Consider the following 19,691-nt stretch of genomic DNA (forward strand, 5'->3'; position numbering starts at 1 on the left):
GAGAAAAAGGCTGGTCGGATGCGAGAGAGTGCGCGAGAGCGTTGGAAAACCGGCCGGTTAATGGGCGGCCGCGTTATAATTGAAACGGCAATCTTTATTGTGGCAATTATTCTCGGACGGGTAATGGGTTTTTTACGAGCCTGGTTATGTTTATTAATAGGCACGGGAGGTTCGTTGGTAGGCGAGAAGACACCGTTACGTTGGTCAACAATCCTTTCCCTATCGCACAACGCAAAATCGTGTCAGGTCAAACGGAGAATATTCCGGGAAACGCGGGGTTTTCCGATCAGAACTGTCGTGAATAATTCGTCGTTTCCGTGAAAACAATCGATCCCTCGATCGTTGCGCGACGTGATTCGCGCAGTGCGCTGCCACCTTGTTGCGCGAGGAAAGGTTAGGTTTATGGAAACGTTCGGAAACGCGAGGTTAATAGTCATAGGATGATCTATGGGCTAGTGGAAATCTTTAATTGGGTTAAGTCTGAGTAATTTGCGATCAGAACGTTCACGGAACTTTAATATGAGTCTGAGGTCGTGTTGCTTTGAAATCGATCGAATGCTTTAAGTAATGAGTGTTAAAAGAGAATGTTTGAGATTAACCTCCTTAAGGATACGTTTAACAAGGCTGACGAATGATAATTTATCATTTTTGTGATAATGTATATGTACGTGATTATTAGGTATTAAGTGGAAATATGTGCGAAAGAATTTCGTACTCAGGGATATTTGATCGCAACGAGGAGCTAACGAAGAACTAAATATACACGTGCATATGTAATATTCAAGAGAGATTCTAAAATCGATACTTTCATGTATGATTACTTACAGGAAACAGGCATAATCGTTAATACGAGAATCTTTCCATGACGCAGGACCATAAACATTTTTACCGTAGCAGTGAAATAGGTTAACCTTAGTATTGTTGCATTTCTGTCAAACTCTCGTGTGACGTAGTAGATCCGTGGGTAAGGTAGCCTTACTGAATTAGTGAAGCTGTGTGAAAAATTTTGTTTTCGTTATTCCATGGAATATAGTACGCATTAGATAAGTAAACAACAGTTCGATACTTTTATATCGAATATAAATCGATAATAGCTATATCGATCGATTTCTGAAAGTGTAATCGTAACGAATTCGATAATAGTGAAATTTAGTCGGATATACTTACTCTGTACTCGTTACGTAATAGTTATGTAACGTTCTTAAGCGGTGCATGACATAATGCAGCGGAGAAAATTGTTATTTTAAAAGATCCGATATCCGTTTGCCTCTCTGGGCGTAGCAATCACGGTTCTTGCTTCTGGGAAGAGTATAGTTCGTTTTATCGGAATAAAATGCGAGAAAATAACTACACACGAAGTGCGTGGCTGTGCTTGGAGTCAATAACGGCCAAGCAAACAAGAGCAAGATTGGGTTTTTGCCGGAAAAGTCTTGCAGATCGACGAAACAAACGATCGCTTGTTTACTAATTTCGATCGCGGATTATCAACACCTCAATGAGTCATACGCAATATGTCACGGCGAGCATAAGTTAGCCGCTTTGCAAATTCATCGTCACGTTAAAAGACACTGAAGGAAACTTTAAATATTTTAAGGTATTCACGATTTATTTAAATATTTTTTTTTACTCATACAATAATTTAATATATTAAATAATTAATCTTAATGATTTTTTTTCCAATTTTTAGTTTACGAGAAGGACTTTGGTTGGGTGGAGAATTGGCGGGAACTTTCTACGCATGCGCGTTGAATTATTCTTTTTTCCAATCACAATTCCCTGAAGATTAGAATTCGTATGTACTTTTAATTCAAATTAGGTTAGATTCAAATTAATCCAATTTCGTGAACGAAGGGACAGAAGGATCGCGAAGAATTATGAAAACATTGTTGAGATAAAACTTTATCTTAGCCGAAACGAATGTTTTCGACTTACTGAGACGATTGAAAACTAAAGAACGTTATATCTTTTATGTAATTCCTTGTAGATTTCTATCAACTTTGCTTCGCCAAGAAAGGTACGTAAGAAACATCATCCTTCGCACATTTTAATCAGATTAGGGTAAAGGTTGCAGGATAAAATTACCTTTTTCAATGATATTTAATTGTGGATGTGATAACCTTATTATGATACCCTATTTTATAGTAGTATATTGAACTGATATTAAACTTAAATTCGCTAGCATGCGATTTCTTTTATCATGGTTGCTTTAAATAATATGTATATCTTTTCCTTCTTTTTTTCAGAAACCGTCACATATCTGTACAGCTGTTATCACTGATTATGGATTTAAAAAATTATCAAGAATTTTAAATATTTGTAGCAATGAAGTCGTACAAGACGCGAATACTACTGGATTAAAATTATGTAAATAAATGTAATTATATACGCATATACATAAATGTTTGGGGATTTTTAGATACGCTTACAATTCAAGGAATCCGATTTAGGAACAAGAACGAATGATTTTGACGCAGAAGAAAGTTCACTAATCGTAGTAGTTGGTATCGAATTTCTGAACTTCATTTTGATAAACGGCAGTGAAAATTTCAATATTTACGATTGCTTGTAAAATCGTCACAACGCCACATAGTCATGCGAATCTGTGGTTTCTTGGGGCCGTTTAACTAGATCCATTTGTGTGATCCATTTATTTATAGACAAGCATTTATAAAATTGATCTATCTAACTTTCCGTTATATAATTCATCTTTAACACCACCGTACAAATTGATCTTCGGCGATGTAGATATCGCAATTTAAATTATTCAGGCATGTGACAAAAATTTGATGTCTATTGACAATGTTTTGACAATGTGGGGGCTGGAAAAAGTAAAGAAAAAAATTGACACGGTAGATAAAATAGATAACGATACAGTAGGACATGTTCCGTAGGACGATCAGAATTCGAAGTCGAAATATCTAGCTTGTAAACTATCGTAAACGAGATTAAAACGCTTTTTCAATTTTTCCAATTACCAATCTTATCTGGTTTTGCATTTTTTTCCAGTTGTTGCTTCAATAACAGATTCCGTGTTTTCAGATAAGTTACGGAGCTGGAGCAAAGATGCCAAGCGAAGTATTTTGGGTCTCTCATCATGGAAATAATTTCGAGATCCACAGCTCCACAGCAAGTATGTTGTTTGATTTACCGTTCGAAGCTCGGTTGCACGCGGGCAAATGCGCATGCATGTGTGCGTCGGCTGTAACACCATCTAGATATTCACCTAAAGGTCAGTCGAAAGTATATTTAGACTTTCATGGGGTTCTGTGAAAAATAAAAATAAACGTCTCCTTGAAGTACAAGGGGGGTCACGGAACTTGACTGACACCAGAAATTATAGCTGCATAATTGGATTCCTCTGGGTTCCGAAGATAAGCAAGTGGCTAGATAACAACATTCTCCCTGAGTCGAGTCGTTCATCTATCGAAAATATCGATTAGAGTTTGTCAAACACGAAAATAAACAACTTGTACTCCATGGAAATTAATGGGTTAAGAACAGTAGCAACTGTTTGTCAATTATTTATATTTTCCTACCAATTCTATGAACTGTGAGTCCTTTATTATCTCTACCCCAATAGAAAGATTGGGTTTCAAATGATTAATTTTGGAATTAAATATTAAAAACACACAGGTGTTTTTGGTAAAATTAATTTTGACCTTCATCGAGATAAAAACTAGGTTATGTATACCTGTTTATCTTCGTCATACGTCCTCAATTAGAATCATACATAGATACACACTGAAGATTAATAACCCAAGTACTAACTTTAGGTTTCCCAGTGCAAATATAATTATGTGACAATGAACACATTGCCAGTTACTTACAATAAAACACACAATACATATAAATATGACATAATTAGATTTTACATTATAAGTCTTTCTTCCATAGGATTTTTCACTAATCTTACAAAAAAAATGTCCTGACATCTATCAAGTGTCACTTCAACGCTACCTCTTCATTACATCTCTCACACACACATCATCCCAATACTCCCTTCGCCTTTTTTTCCTTCTTCCCCCACATATCAGCACCCATTTCTCATCAATTCTGACACCTATACCTAAACACCATAGGCCTTCGTTTCAAAACAACAGGAAAAAGTTAACCCTTTCGTAATCTTCAATTTTACAGGTCTCATTGGAATCGATTGATAGCACAGAATTTCGCGTTATCTTATCCCAAAAAGGCGTTTCGAGGGGAAAGAAGCAGGGAAGGTGGAACAGGCCACGTTCGAAGGAGTCGGTTCCTTGGGGAGCAGCGTCCTCCATGTTTGAATCGGCCGGTGAAACTGGCGGGCACATTTTTTCGGTGATTGCGGCGCCGCCGGGGCACCGATAACCGATAAGGGCCGCGAGTTACACGCCGATAACCCCGTGGAACCCGTACATGAGGTCAACCGGGGAGCGGCACGCTTTCCTCCTACACGGCCGACTTCGTGGCGTTTATATTTAGATTATCAATGGCCGGCCGGGTGTACCAGGAAACACGGGCACGCTTAGAAGAAACCGCCCAGGGATTCCTGGAAATCGGCTCGCTGGAGATTGCGAATAGATCCGTTTCCACGATACCCGAAAACTGGTCTCTGAACTGATCCGCCGAGCCATTTCGCTGGCTAACGTCGATGGGACCACCAGCGAGTCTCTGAAGCGAGGATACAGCCGGAGGAATTCGTTACAAATGACTGATCTATATGGGGTTGGAACGATCATCGTGAAAGGTAAATATAGAGGGTAGAGGAATTTGAGATTGCTTTCAAGGGTAGAATAGGGGAGTGTTTGAGGGTGAAACTAAGTTGCAGGTGCTTTGTGGCAGTTCCTGGAAGCGTTTATGTACCTAAGGTAGGAGCGAATCAAGTGGAGATCCAGTGATGGAAGAAGAGGTAGATCGGTGCGTTGACTATTCCGGTTGAAAGTAGAAGATGGTTAAAAGTTTTTAATCAGCCTATTGTAGAGATTGGTAGCCTTGGTGCAAGGCAAAGGTTCGAGGAAATTTGTACCAATTACCTTGGAAATGATTGATAAAGAAACAAGGGTAGAAACTTATGGAAGACACCCAATGTTAGATTATAAGGACTCTTTTAATTTGTCACCTGGTGAAGGACTTACAAGCGGAAAGAATAACTCAGTTGGTTAAAAGATTGACTGATTTAAGAGGTTCAGGAAGAGGTAGGTATATCTCTGGAAATTGAGAAAGATGGGATTGAGTTGACATAAAAATCGTCAATATGAACGTAGTTCCGCAAGAGGTCACAAATGAATTATTGATATTTGATACAGATTATCTATAATCGTCAGATCAAGTCATATAGTTGTTTCGTAAGGTTATACTTCGCGAATCTTGTTCCGTTGAAAGAAACCTAAGCTGAAGTTACTTTTTATTATCAAAATTTACGTAAATACAAGCAAACAACGTCGTAAATGATAAAAGATTTGTTCAGAAAAATAATATTCCTTAATTTTTATAATCTAGTTCATTATATAATGCAAAACTTCCTATGATAAAATTTCTACCATATCTTTTTGAACAACATTGTTGATTATGGAATGCACGATCTACTCCATCACGTGTCACATATTTTGAAATTCCAAGTTTAAAGAACTTTTATTTGGGCCAAGATAAGAAGAATAATAGCGTTCGCCAGATAACAGTCTTTATAAATTCATTGCTTTCCTACTTCACTTACCCTTTCTTGAGAAACTTACATATTCGTATATCCATGCCTTCCAAAATTATTTTTTTAATTAATTAATCCAACACCATACCGACACCACACAATCCATTTATAACATTTATTATTCCACAGATTTTATATGAAACAAAATCCTGGCTACAGAGGGTTAACCCCCCTGCACCCTCTCTTCTCTACATTCTCCATCCTCCGGCATCTCTCACAGCTTGTACCCTGCAGATTGCAAAGGCTATTTATACTCACCACATTCGCCACTGAAGCAGTCTCAACCTATCCAGGATAAATAAAGCTATCAGCAAAGAATAAGAATGACATAATTCAAGACACAAAGGGTGAACTCCATCTCCTTCTTCCCAACCTTTCACCATTGCTCCATCCCTCACGACATCTTGCCGCTTGCTACCCAACCCCATTTTTCCCCCACTCTCGCCTCTCACGTCCTCACTCATTTTTCTTCCATTTTTCTCTCCCTCTAATCTCTACCCTCCTACACTTCGTATTTCTCCATGACTTCCTCCCACCCGAGTGGCGTCGTCATCGTCGTCCTCCATGCCAACCAACGACACCAAAGGCAACGTCCGCCGAAGACAATCGAATTTCCACTGAGTGGCGGAGAGGGCGGGAAGTGCGACGAACCATGGAGGGAAATCGAAGCGCCGCCGGTGACTCACGGACATCCTGGCGCGCGTTCTATCATTCGCCGCGGGACGGCGCGTAACGAAGGCGATAAAAGGCCGGCCGCCCCGCAGCCGTCCGCGCCTCTTACATAAAAGTAATAACAACCGTTGGACGCGTGCCGCCGCGAACGGGGCCCAGGTCGTATAATCGTGCGGCCGTGGCGGGTGCAGCCGCCGCGATGCCCGGTTTTATTCCATCCAGGAGGAGGGCCGCGAATTGCGAAACCAACGTTTGACCCAGCGACACTGATACGAAGCATCTTGATTAAGTTCATATATAACGACCTTTGCGTTGGCTCTCGCTCCTGGCCTCGTGGGAACGAACGACTGGGAAAAATCAAAAATTGAATACTTTTATCTTTTATTTTTCGTGGAATGAAGGGGTTTGGGGTATTTTTTTGTTTGAGATCAAGTGGAGAAGCTTGAGGATGGGTTTTGGATCTTAAGATGCGTTACTGATATATTGGTGATATTGGAGGCATTGAAATTGGGATATGAATATATTTATTTTTATTTGAACTTATCAGAGAAAGTATAATATGCGTTATAGTTTTCTTTTCATGGTCAGAAAATATATGGTCGGTGGTATAGGTAAATCTTTAACTCTGCAATTATCTGAGTAATCAGAATATTTGATTCTGGGCTCTTTCTATTTGGAGTTATTGAAAATAACAAGTACTTTTAGGAAAATTATTGTTGACTTTCCTTTAAATAGGGATTTAATTATATAAATATTTATTTTCCTCATACTACTTTAACTAATATTTTATTTGTAAATATATGGTTAATCTAGGAATATCTGGTGACACTGTAAAATTTCAGTCCATGTAGATATTTGTTACGTAAATAGTTACAGAATTGTAGTTAATGATTATAACGATATAATCAACAACTATGCCTCGTCCGAAATCGTATGATCCCTGTAACCGTATTACCCAAATAATTGGTTATCGAGCGAATTGGATGTTCCAGCTTTGATAAACTTTCTATTTTAAACGTCGCCAGTGTCGCAGATGCAATATGAGGAAAAATAAAAGTATCGTACTTGTGGAAAGAACGGGCGTGAGATAAGTGATCGAGTAGAATCCTGTTTTAAATATGTTATAATCAATTAAGCAATTAAGCGAGATCGAAAAATGTGATGGAATAAATTAATCAGAAGAGCGTTAAAAATGAAGGAAAAAATGTGGGGAATGAAATAAATTGAATTAAATTAAATTCGCAGACTACACAATGCAAGATCACGAAATGGAGACGAAAATAAACAGGGAACAAGATGCAGAAAATAAAAACTAATGTTGCGGATAGTTTGTTTACCACTTACGGGTCGATGGAAGAAAAGGGTAGCTCGAAGGATGCGTGCATAATGAACGCGTCTGTTAAATATCATCGGGTAAAGAGAGGGTTCATAATCGATGCAACATCCCAGAGGGAAAGCAGTAACAGTTAAGTCATGGAGAGATTCAGTCCACCGGCAACGTCGTTGAAGAAAAGAATCAGCCCCCCAATTGCGTGGAATCTTGGTCTCACCAGCAAGGATCCAAGAATTGTCAAAGTGATTTTATTGGGCCATCAAGGTGTCGGTAAAAGTGGTAAGAAATAAATTAAATAATAAAATAAAATACATAAAATCGTAATAAATAAAATATTGCAATGACTTGTAAAATGACTAATGCATTGGCCCCAAAATTTTCTAGTTCCGAAATTTCCCTATTTCAAATTTTCGAGCTTGTAAATTTCATATTGCCGAATTTTGGAATTGTCAAATTTCACACTTTCGAATTTTCGAATTCTAAATTTTACATTTCCGAATTTTGAAATTGCTAAATTTCACATTTCCGAATTGTCAAATTTCACACTTTCGAATTTTCGAATTTTCGAATTCCAAATTTTACATTTCCGAATTTTGAAATTGTTAAATTTCACATTTTCGAATTTTCAAATTTTCAAATTTCGAATTTTTAATTTTCTAATCCTCAAATCTTTGAATTTTCCAAAATTTCTTATACTAATATTTAGCTCTAGCGGTGCGATTTGCAACGAAACGATACATAGGGGAATACGACTGCTCCATCGAGAGGATTTACAAAGTGGACAGCTTCCTGGACGCCGCATGGGAGATAACTGACCCCCCGGGGTATTTACCACCTCCGTCTGAATTGAAATTGCGTTGGGCAGATGCCATCGTTCTCGTTTACTCCGTGTCGGATCGTGTCAGTTTTGACGAAACATCTCGTCTCCGGTGAGCAGTGAATCAATCAACTTTCACATATTTGAGAAACCTAACCTACATAACCTCCTTCTTAATCCAATATTTTCAATAAACTCAGAAAAGAGGGAAATAATTTGCCAAGCGATGTGTGAATATATCAACGAATATAATTAACTTCTAACCTATTTTTAAATCGTGCAAATATCAAAGGGTTGAACTATATGTAAGAAATGTCAAAACCCATTCGCTGGGGGAAAATATTTCTTCGATAAATCCTTAACAACAAATCTTTATATTTGCAAAAGATAATTTCTACAATTTTTACTTTTACCACAAATATTTTTCACAATAATATTTTTTACCGAATATTTGTAATCGTTATTCCTTGTTCCATATTTCAGATTTTTGGTATCTCACGCAAGGAAGACTAGAAAAGTACCACCAATAGTGATCCTCATAGCAAATAAAGCAGACCTAACGTACACTCCTGGCGAAAGGGTAGTTTCCACTGCAGAAGGTCGTCAGAGGGCAGAAGAGATCGAGGCCCATGCATTTCACGAAATTTCCGTCCGAGAATCCGTCGATCAGGTAACACTGACTCATCAATTTTTATTCCTCCATCATTTAAATAATTATCGATATACGAAACGTTCTTTATCTTGGCCTTTATTCTCTAAAGTTAGATGTATAATAATAGATTCATCGCCAATACTGTGTTGGTACTTCAATCTGACCTTGAGGAAAACAATATATACTACATTATGACATTTTCAGCTTAATAATAAAAATTGGTATGGCACATTTTTCAAATTGTGTTAAAGATGGTGGAAGAACCTGTTACATTATGATTCTCCTGTGTACAAATTTATGATTCTTGGTCAGTACACTATTTCTACTAATATATAAAAATATACCCAGCTGAAATGATACTCAGACTATACTCTAGTCGCCAATAAGTTATAGAAGGGGCTGGTGAGACATTGAATAATTAAAATACAAGACAACAATGATAATGACAAATGCTGTATTTTTAAATTTTCAATTTCAAATCATGCAAGTTTTAATATGTGAACCAGTAATAAAATACAGTATAGCGCCACTTTCGATATAAAATCATGCCATCCCAAGATGACACAGTACTACTTCGTAATGCTTTGAAAAAATCAGCAGTCATTGACACGGCGTTACGTTTCACGATAAAACTATAAGCTTTTGACGTAACGCTGACATTGACTCTTTTGTCATACATCTAACCTTAGGTGGCAAGGGCTAAGACACAGGCTATCCGACGTGTAAATTATGATCTAAGTCATACATAAGGTAAACAGTTACAAAACAACGAATTTATTGCACGAAGGCCACATCTATCTCAAACTGTATTTCTTCATTATACTTGTATCAAGTATTTCATATTTATACTTCTTGAAGTACCATATTTTAAGTACCGTTAATCTACTATACATATATATAATAATACTATAAAACACTGTATTATTTTATATTCTCGTTTTCTCGAATTAAGATCAGCCTGATCGAAATTAATTCTTCTTGAGAAACTTCTAAATCTGTGACTATAGGAAGTCTCGACTACAAAGTTGCACAGATAACAGTTCAAACGATATAGTTCCCCCACCTTCTAACTTCGTCTAATCTACGAACCTAGTATTCCCCAAAACAAAAATCTTCCACCTACCAGATCACGCGACACGAATTCTCGATAATCAGATTCATCGTTATCGTTAGGAAATTGCTTGTCAAAATTCGAATTACCCAAGGATCCCATCACACTTGTTTAATTTTCTAAAATTCGCCAGAGCCAGACACAACACCACGTCATCGACCACGAGAGCTTCGGCAGACAGGCTTCGATATCTCCAGAGAGCTGAATATTCGTGAGGTCTCGCCACGATACGACATCGAGATCATTGACGTAGCGCTACGTCATCGATCGCAAAAGAAAGTCTGGTCGATCAGAATGGATCGGAAATCTCGACGGGACCATGCTGTTGCTCGATCTGCTCGACTCACGGAAGCCCAAGAGGACGAGGGAAGGGGACAGCCTCGCGAATCGATCGTTCCGCTTTGTCTCGATCGATCTCGCGAGCAAAGCCTAATCGCGAGGCTCGGTATTTTTCTAAAACGATTGTTTACTCCTCTGGGAAACCGGTCATGGCGTTTACGCGTGATCGAAGAGTGGTAAACAAAATCTGTATCGTGGCGCAGAGCGGGTGATACCACGAGCATCTTGGAACGATCGTCCCCGCGTTATCGGTATCGTAATGTGCCGTAATTAAAAATTTGTTTCACAATTAATTACCCCTGGGCCCGAATATAATCGGACCTCGAACGATGTTGTGGTCGTTAGCAGTGTTCGAGCAACAGGTCCCTTTGTCGTTCACAGACCTCTTATTATCGGTCTTCTCGTTTATCTTGGAAAATATTCCCTTCTCTTAAAATTGTATTCCTTTGAGTCGTTTTTCGAAGTCTCGAAGTTTTGGAAGCTTCTCACGATACTGTAGTCTTGATCATGGTATTATATCGGAGGAAATGTGAGGTAGAGGTGTGAAAGTAGAAGGAATGCTTTGGAGATCGGTGATGTTACACGTGTCTCGAACCACTGGTATGGATGCGAGCGAAAAAATGGTACGAGTGATAATGCGACCGGTTTTAAACGTAGTTTATGAGAAAAATATATGAAACATAATCGTCATAGTGGCTGAATAGATAATCCCGCGAGGTTATGTAACGATAGCAGCGGACTGGCCCGATTATTTTTATTCGACAGGTCATGGCCGTTTTCACCGACATCTTCAAACTGTTGACGGAATTGCCGGGCAATTCTGGACAGCAAACGAGTTCCTTCAGGGTGAGAGCCTCCACTGACGGGACCTTGGACGCTACCGTTCGGGGAACTCTGCATTGACTCAGGGCGATCTTAAAGCTTGTATTGTGAGCTTCCTTCCTATGATTCTATTGTAATTCTTCGTGTTGTGGGAAATGTTGATTGTTTCGTGTCGTTTTACAGTTCTAACGGGTGTATTTTGTTGGCTTTAAAGTATATTTTTGGAATTATTTAACATTAACTAACTCAGTGGTTCAATGAAATTTAGCAGAAAAGGGTAAATGGATTAATTTCCTGAAAATATTAATTATAAATATAATATGTAGTGTAATACATTGTTTAAGGAATTGCTAAGGAATTTTTAGGAAATTTCGAAGCTTCTTCATGTAACTCTTACTTCAAAGTATTTTGCACTTATTGCTGTTGTTGAATACATAAGTTGTATGGGATTTGAAAGATGGATCAACATGTTTGTATAAAATGGTACTTATTAATGTCAAGTTTCTGTTATATTGTCTAAGTAAAATGACAATAAAGAAAGAGTATTAAAATTCATCCATGTCTTATTGCGAGTGCAAGAGCTTTTGGATTTTCGTCCTGAATAGCTGCTCTGCAACGAGCTACTGTGTTCGAGGCACTTTTTCCAACTGAAACAAAATCCAAATATCACGTAACGAAAGTATATAACAGACAGAAACTATTACCTCTTAATCTAGCTGCACGTTGCACGCCAAGATTAAGCTCCTTTAAATTCACTGTAAGTTCTCGATAGCTCTTCATCCTGATCTCGTGTTCCCTGATTAGATCAACGTTGACATTCTTCAGTTGTACGAGTCTCTTCTTCATTTCATCGATATTCTCGAGAATTCTTGCATCTTCCAAGCGAATTATAATATTTTTCAATAAAGTAGTCTCGTTGGCTGTCTCCGCTTGCAGCTTAACATCGATTTCCTTTAGCTCTGTGACCAGATGACTAATTACATCCTACAATGTCTTTCTAATAGAAATATAATTCTTTATCACTCTAGTAAGTCACCTTTCACGCGTTCCAATGCATCCAGCAGCTTCTTCTCTTCCACCGGGAACGAAACCTCAGAAGTAAGTTCCCTGAGGCCTAAATATAAGGCTAGCGACTGAATAATATCACCAGCAAATGTGGGATCCTCTGTTTGAATAGTTACTTTCCCGGTTGCATCTGCCATGAAACAATGAATCTTGTTGTCTCTCATCCCGCAAAGCCACATTTCAATGCTGCCGTTGTTCGGCTTCTCCTCTTTAATTTCGTATTCTTCAGGGAGTATGAGACTTTGATTCAGCCAGAGCGCGATTCTTTGAGGTCTTTCTGCAAGCTAATTACGTATAAATAAGTACCGTACATGCTCAAGGCAGTTTATCCCTATCTTTCTTCAGCTGTCAAAAATAATAGCAAAAGATTCGTAATTCTAAGTCCATTAGAACACGTACCTCAGCTGTGACGCTATTTTTCGTGAAATCCTCTGTAATCCGTATGGGCCGTTTGATGACTTGATACATGCAAAACCTCGGCAACTGACGTGTCATTTCGAACACCTTAAACGTGGTAAATAGATCAGACAAATGCACCAGGAATAAATTTCTTTTGGTAATAGTCTTTCCATGCTACCTGTAACAAATCTGCACCAGCTGGACCAACGCACACTTTCACGTGTATGTCCACAGGGGCGTTTTTCGGTGGTCGAAGCTCAATTTCGAGTTCCCCTCTAGGTCTACTAGGATGAATCACCTGAGTTTCACCCTCGAACACTCCTTCGGTGAAAACTATCGCGCAATGTATCTAAATACGATTGATACAGTTGCATACTATTCGTATAATTTTGAGCAATCTTATACAAAAATTTGTAGACATTGAATGACATACCAGAAGTCCAGGTCCAGAAGCAAGGGCAATGCGAGCCGCACCCTCGGATGTCATCAGACTAACTGCTAACTTCGTTCCATGATACATGTTCGGAACAGAGGCAGCTCTTTGTCTGAGTTCCATTTGAAGCATCTGCTTTTTGGCCAATAAATCGCGCATAGCTTCACCAGGTTCCGGAGTATCCATCGTGGTACCAGAACCATAGCCACGCACTGAAGTCAACACCATTTAAGATAAAACTAAAATATCAATTTTTCAATTATTCAGTCTCTATTGACTTTTTAATACAACATAATTGTCATGTAGCATTGTGTGATTTAGTATAGTATATTCTGAAATAATTAAATAATTTAATTGTGCTGGTATGGAAAAGGGTCACTATTGTACCTTCTCCAGAAGAAGACATTATGACTAAATCAGATTTGCCGATCCTCCTGTAGTCGGCTTCCACGATACCAGCCACTCCGACGGATAATTGAATTTTAAAAATTACTTCCCCGCAATTGGCCAACCTTGCATCTACCTTTCCATTATTCCAGCCAGTTATAACTTCTGGAATCCCGTCCCCGTTCAGATCGAAGCTCCTTGTTACCACCACCCGATGTTTCGACTGAAAAATTTATGGAATCGAATGTTCCTATAACTCAAATTCAGTATTCATGTAGCAGACTTCGCTTAGGAATCTCCGTTGTACAATTTGGGCTAACCTTAACGCGCCATAGTCTTTGAGCCATCTCATAGACACCAAGAGTTCCATTTCCTACTGAGTAAACGAATCTTCTGTTAGGGAGACCGGTTAAGGTGGTAATTGGGGCAGTTTCTTTGGCATCCCAGATCAGATTGTCCTTCTTGTACGCCTTTATCTCAAAATCCTTCGTTCCGATTACCAACTGTATATTTTAATAATTAGGATAAATAGTAGGATTAATGAAAATAAAAATTAATATTAAGAAGACAATTGTTCCTCGAGCTTGATACTTTTTAGATTATTTTACCTCGTTCTCGTCATCTCCATCAAAGTCAAAAACGGTTAGAGAAGTGACAACACCTCCTACCACTGTCCAAAATATTTCTGTACCTTGTAAGTCTAAGACTGTCACAGAAGAATTGCCACCAACGATTGCAACTTGATTAGGTAGCCAACTCAGTTTGCCAATAATTATACATCTTGCACCATCAGACATCTGATTGCGAGAGTAATTTAATTTTTATGTTCTCTTTGAATTGTACTTGTTCAATTTGATTAGAATACCTCTTTATAAAAAATATCAGAGTTGTCTTCTATATGGTAGGCTAGAACGTGAGTTGAAGTTCCAATTAGGAGGATGTCTCTATCATCCTCATTAAGTCGACCGGTACATAATGCTGTAATCTAGCGATATATATGTAGATACCAATTAAATTGTAACTTTAGGAATCTTAGTAAATTTTTATAAGATTCGTAATTAATTAATTATACCTCAGACCCTATCTGAAGTTCCGCAAGCTCTCCGCTCCAAGATAATTTTCTATCGGACTGTTCGTGATCATGACCGGTTATTTGTGGTTGCCTGTGAGGGCTATGCACCAAAATATTTCCACCATAAGTTACAGCCACTAGACAAGCATGAGAGCCATCGAATTTCCCGGAACTTACAAGTCCAGGCTCCACGTGTTTTTGGATATTCAAAGAAAACGCTGCCATGTTATATTCCACACGAATGATCACGCATTTTCCAATGCATAATGGTAACAGTTTGTGGCCTTGTTCATTGGGGGTAGATTATTGATCTTTCCCTGCCTTACCTGTGAACTTTACCTGATGTACTATACTATATATGGTAAATGCTATATAATTGTAACAGTTGGCTTTGGGAAGAAAATATATCGTAACATGCTAGTACATCTTACATTGGACACAATTTCAATGTTGCACTTTATTAGAAAGAGTAAATAGTAAAATAGAAAAATAAAATATAAATAAAGAAATTTAAGTAAATCATAAAATTTATTCAGCAGAAGATACAATCATAGTTTTTACAACTGTAATTGTGAAATTACATTGTAAGTTTATAAATAAACAGTTTTTACAAACACTCCTGGAGACACCACATACACTATAAATTACTATCTTTGGGCACTACCACCTGCTGCTCCAGCTTCTGGATTTGCTGCTGCTGTTAATGCAACGAAGATCAATGCAGGAACAACGTATATCCACTGAAATACAAAGTATAATACATAAATTGTATTTTACAAAATAAAATATCCAAATATTGATTAAAACAAGAAACCTACATATCTTGCAAGGAACGATCTATTATCTTTTGCCTCTCCTCTTTCACTCACTTATATATGTAGCAGTATCTGGAATTGGCCCACCATCAGGGTATTTAATAACTACATTAGTTGTCCACATGCTTGTAAATGGATTTTCTGTGCTACAAGGACCAGGTGATGACAAGCTTACAGCTATTGGCTCCGCTGTACTATCCAACCAAATTGTTATAAGATCTTCAAGATCAGAACCGAGAAGATAGCACTGTAAGAAAAGAAACGATCATAAGTAAAATATGAATGTATAAAGTACAGATAGTGAAAGAAATACAATTACCGCTGGTATAGAAGTTAAAAATGTTACTTCATTTCCTGAAGAGGTACGGGCTACTACGTGAAGTCTATATTTACCATCATATTTGGCAAGATTTTTTAACTGACCTATATGAGTTTGTAATAATCCATTTTGTCCAATAGCGGAGGCACCGCTACGAACACTTGACACTGTAATGTTACCTCGTTCTATAAAAGCGGGCTCTGGCTCATCATTAAATGCATGCCATAATCTTAAATGTAACGAACTATCATAATCGAGTTCACTCTAAAATTTTAATGAATATTTTCTTAAAACATGACAGAATATTAAACATTATTATAAACATTAAAATATACTAACCCCACGAGTCAATGATAATATGCTGACCAATAAATTTATACACATATATATTACGCGCATTATTAAATTATTTATTTTATATAATGTACAAAAAAATCAAATTCTCATTTTATACCATTAAAATGATTTATAATTTATTTATAGAATAATATGAACAGAATGTGCGAATTTCCGCACTATGATACAAGTGGTTTAACACAACCTACAAATATTTACAAAGGATTACTATTCATATTTTTATATGTTCATAATTTAATTTTATTAAATATTTTGATTAATTTGAATTATTATCGGACTTTATTTTTCATAATTTGTTTAAAATATTCATTGGGATTTAAATACACTTTGTATGACAGTACAATTATTTTTGCTACGTCTTTATTGGTTAGTTTCTAGTATAAATTTACAAAATATATGATTTTGAATAAAGTACTATACTTTCTTCGCCAATCATATTACATTTACTGCATGGTATATAGCAGGACTACGCTTATATGAATTTCATAGTAACTTTTCTTCAATGTGCCATGTCTTTGCTATAGAATATGTTAGATATACTATTGTGCCCTAGAAAATTTATGATGAGAATATATACATATTTCAAAAAGTATTCCATAGTTGCAAATAACAAAATTATATTATTATTTTATATTTGCTTGTCAAAAGAAGATAGGTTTACGCAAGCTCTGAAACATGTAAAAATTATGCTATAATGATTCTACTACACGAATACACGAACTAAGGTACATTCATCATAACTTTCTTAGATATTGCTAGTATGAACTTTGTAAACTTTTGTATACTGTGTAATACTTGTATAATATCGTATTGTGTTTACTACGAGATATCTACGCAAAGGAATGTCTAATACTTTATTAATGTATGGTATTTTAGGCTTCATTTTAAGTCGTGTTGTTCATCTTTGTGTTACATGTATTATTATTACTGCTTGACGTAGTCATATTAACGGACCATTGCGCATCGAAGAAACAGAACAGTTTCTACTGAGTGTGAGAGAGATGAAACGATGCCGCCAAAGCACTGGCATCCACAAAGATTAGAATTAACAAATAGAATTCCAATTAAATATGAATATAACAATTAAATTCAACTTTAAAGAAAATGTATATGAAAGTTAGTCAGAAATAGAATATTACATTTAACGTACGATTAAAAAATGGTCGAGAAAGTATAACAAATTTTGTTCTAACAGATTTTGAATCTGACAAAGTTCGCGGCCACAAACAGACATCTTATTAACCACACTACATTCATTGATAATGGAGGGAGTTATATGTCTGTAGATAAATTAATGTAATAACCATAACGTTAAATATTTTAAAAACAAAAGCCATTTACACAAAAAACCGGATACTATTCGAGTCAGAAAAGTGAGTATTAGGTCTTCCGCCCTTTATTTGTAGGCGCGAAAAGTAGGGGTAATGGACGCGGTCAGAGTGTCCTCTGTTTCTGTGTCATCATTCTGGACATTTTGTAACGCGCAATATTTATGTTTCAATATAACGTGTGTTTAAAGTATCAATAACAGTAATGATACTTAAAATTGATCGAAAATTTTATTGTATCTTTATTTCTTAATTTAATTTATCATTTTTATTTAACGAAATAATACACAGTGTTGTAAAAGTTGTAACTACGTTTACTAAAATAATTTATAGTAAATTTTATAATATTATATATGTCATGTTTCAGTGTATATTTATACACGTAAATTTCACTTAAACCGTAGTTATATTCATATCTGAATTTCGGTACAATAACAGTATAATAAATTTATTAAGGTAAATATAATTATTGATATAATTTTGTAACTATTATACATGTGTAATAAATACGAGTTCAAGTGTTACTTTACGAAATAATTTGCATTAATTTGCATTTTATTTTTCATAGATGAGTGACAAAGATCCAACAAGTGTTATCAAAATGATAAAAGATTTAAGATCTGGTTCTGAAGCATATCGTAAGAGTAGTAGTAATACTATGTCATTGCGATTATCGGGTACTGCATTTCCAACTCCATTATTTGGTGACTCTGATGGATGCAACATTTCTCCTAAAAGGCCGAGGCTGAGTGACTCTAGTAATTCTAGCTTCAATAGGAGTGAGCTAGACACTAATGCTCCAGGTAGTCCCTGGGAATGGACAAGGTTAAAAGGAGAGGTAATATATTTTCAATTACTGTTGTACATAAATATTTAGAAAAGGATAATATCAAAGAAATATATCTATTTTATTAGGTTGTATCTTTAAAAACCAGATTGTCTCATCAGGAGGCTGCTATACAGCAGCTTCATAAAATACGTAGACAGATGGAAGAGGTTTTTGAAAAAGAGAAAGGCATTTTAGAAATGCAGGTGGAAAGGGACAAACAAACAATAAAGCAGTTAGAAGTACGACTTGATATTTCTCGTAGAACAATTCAAGAAGCACGTGATGCACAAGCTGCTGCAGAAAAAGAATTGTTTCAAGTATAGTGATTATGTTTAATTCAATTAATCATTTTAATATTCCTGTTTCTATGTTTTACATATAAAGTATATTGCTTATAGGTAAAAACGAATTTAGAACAGAAGATAATGACATTAATGAATGAAAATTCAAAGTTATTAGATGATCTCAAACATGCACCGGTACATGAAAGTAAACCAGTAATGAAGGAAGTTTCCGATGTATCTGATATACAGCTAAAATTCGATGCAGCACAAACGAGAATAACACAGCTGGAAGAGAAATTGAAAGAATATCAGACTAAGCAGCAAGAAATGGAATTGCAAAATGTAGAACTTCAAAGTACAAAAATAAAAATTGAGAGGTTAGAATCAGAACGAGCGTTATGGGAGGAAGGAAAATTATTAACTGCGAAAGCGGCGAGAGCGAATGAACTTGAGAAAGAGCTCATCGCCGCAAAAGAAACCATCATGACGTTAAGAGAATCTGTTCGGGGGAAGTTACTTCTAGAAGAGCAAATGGCTAACGTGATGAAAAGGTATTTTTTTTTAAACTTTTGTATGAACATTCATTATTGGTTTACCTATTGATCTCATTGTATATCTTTAAATATATTTGCAATTTTATAGACTAGAACATACAGAAAAAGTAGAACAGCAAGTTGCTACCCTTGAAGCAAAGAAAACGGAGCTTTCATTACGTCTAACAGAGTATGAATCTATTGGAATTATTGGTGGACCAGCTGCCTTAAAACGGGAATTGAATCGATTGCAACAAGCTGAATTAGTCTTAAAGGCGGAAGAAGGACAGCTGAAATCGAAACTCGATGCTGCGTTGAGGGAATCACATACTCTCTCAAAGAATTATGAAGATGCTAAAAAATTGGCCATGGATGTGACAGTTTCCAAGGAAAAATTGAACAAATTAGTGAGTAGGTTGCAAAAGAAGATGATCCTTGTTACAA

General features: G+C 36.6%; 4 protein-coding genes across 4 annotated transcripts in view; 2 read left to right on the forward strand and 2 right to left on the reverse strand.

Annotated features, from left to right (window-relative positions):
- The first annotated feature begins 7,188 nt into the window (after positions 1-7,188).
- On the forward strand, positions 7,189-10,612 carry LOC108548372 (ras-like protein family member 11B). Its single transcript, XM_017901280.1, has 4 exons — positions 7,189-7,964; positions 8,392-8,614; positions 8,986-9,172; positions 10,399-10,612. The coding sequence occupies exons 1-4, from the start codon at positions 7,826-7,828 to the stop codon at positions 10,468-10,470; spliced, it is 621 nt and encodes a 206-aa protein (XP_017756769.1). The 5' UTR covers positions 7,189-7,825; the 3' UTR covers positions 10,471-10,612.
- A 1,366-nt stretch (positions 10,613-11,978) lies between these two features.
- Positions 11,979-15,007, reverse strand: LOC108548365 (Bardet-Biedl syndrome 2 protein homolog). Its single transcript, XM_017901271.1, has 11 exons — positions 14,783-15,007; positions 14,576-14,695; positions 14,319-14,507; positions 14,031-14,213; positions 13,711-13,933; positions 13,324-13,535; positions 13,069-13,239; positions 12,891-12,995; positions 12,463-12,775; positions 12,131-12,385; positions 11,979-12,073 (listed from the first exon to the last, which is right to left on the reverse strand). The coding sequence occupies exons 1-11, from the start codon at positions 15,005-15,007 to the stop codon at positions 11,979-11,981; spliced, it is 2,091 nt and encodes a 696-aa protein (XP_017756760.1).
- A 397-nt stretch (positions 15,008-15,404) lies between these two features.
- EMC10 (ER membrane protein complex subunit 10) lies at positions 15,405-16,419 on the reverse strand. The gene is given in 5 exon segments (XM_017901272.1): positions 15,405-15,522; positions 15,601-15,646; positions 15,648-15,844; positions 15,917-16,180; positions 16,256-16,419. Coding segments are annotated over 5 exon segments (660 nt in total). The 5' UTR covers positions 16,316-16,419; the 3' UTR covers positions 15,405-15,429.
- A 1,175-nt stretch (positions 16,420-17,594) lies between these two features.
- Mad1 (Mitotic arrest-deficient 1) overlaps positions 17,595-19,691 on the forward strand; it is a 4,398-nt gene continuing 2,301 nt past the window's right edge. The window contains 5 exon segments of the mRNA XM_017901270.1: positions 17,595-17,646; positions 18,170-18,439; positions 18,517-18,747; positions 18,829-19,265; positions 19,357-19,690. Coding sequence (XP_017756759.1) covers positions 18,170-18,439; positions 18,517-18,747; positions 18,829-19,265; positions 19,357-19,690 — 1,272 coding nt within the window. The 5' untranslated portion in view covers positions 17,595-17,646.

This window comes from Eufriesea mexicana, unplaced genomic scaffold (assembly GCF_001483705.2).
Source record: "Eufriesea mexicana isolate 0111107269 unplaced genomic scaffold, ASM148370v2 scaffold1596, whole genome shotgun sequence".
NCBI classification, from domain to species: domain Eukaryota; kingdom Metazoa; phylum Arthropoda; class Insecta; order Hymenoptera; family Apidae; genus Eufriesea; species Eufriesea mexicana.

What these genes read in the sequence shown, in the direction of transcription:
- LOC108548365 (XM_017901271.1), bottom strand. Translation starts at nt 15,007, where the DNA reads ATGGCAGCGTTTTCTTTGAATATCCAAAAACACGTGGAGCCTGGACTT. An exon ending in CTGGTGCAGATTTGTTACAG is followed by an intron (nt 12,996 to 13,068) that starts GTAGCATGGAAA and finishes ACCACGTTTAAG; the next exon opens with GTGTTCGAAATGACACGTCA. An exon ending in AAAATAGCGTCACAGCTGAG is followed by an intron (nt 12,776 to 12,890) that starts GTACGTGTTCTA and finishes ATACGTAATTAG; the next exon opens with CTTGCAGAAAGACCTCAAAG.
- LOC108548372 (XM_017901280.1), top strand. Translation starts at nt 7,826, where the DNA reads ATGGAGAGATTCAGTCCACCGGCAACGTCGTTGAAGAAAAGAATCAGC. An exon ending in TCAAGGTGTCGGTAAAAGTG is followed by an intron (nt 7,965 to 8,391) that starts GTAAGAAATAAA and finishes ACTAATATTTAG; the next exon opens with CTCTAGCGGTGCGATTTGCA. An exon ending in GACGAAACATCTCGTCTCCG is followed by an intron (nt 8,615 to 8,985) that starts GTGAGCAGTGAA and finishes TCCATATTTCAG; the next exon opens with ATTTTTGGTATCTCACGCAA.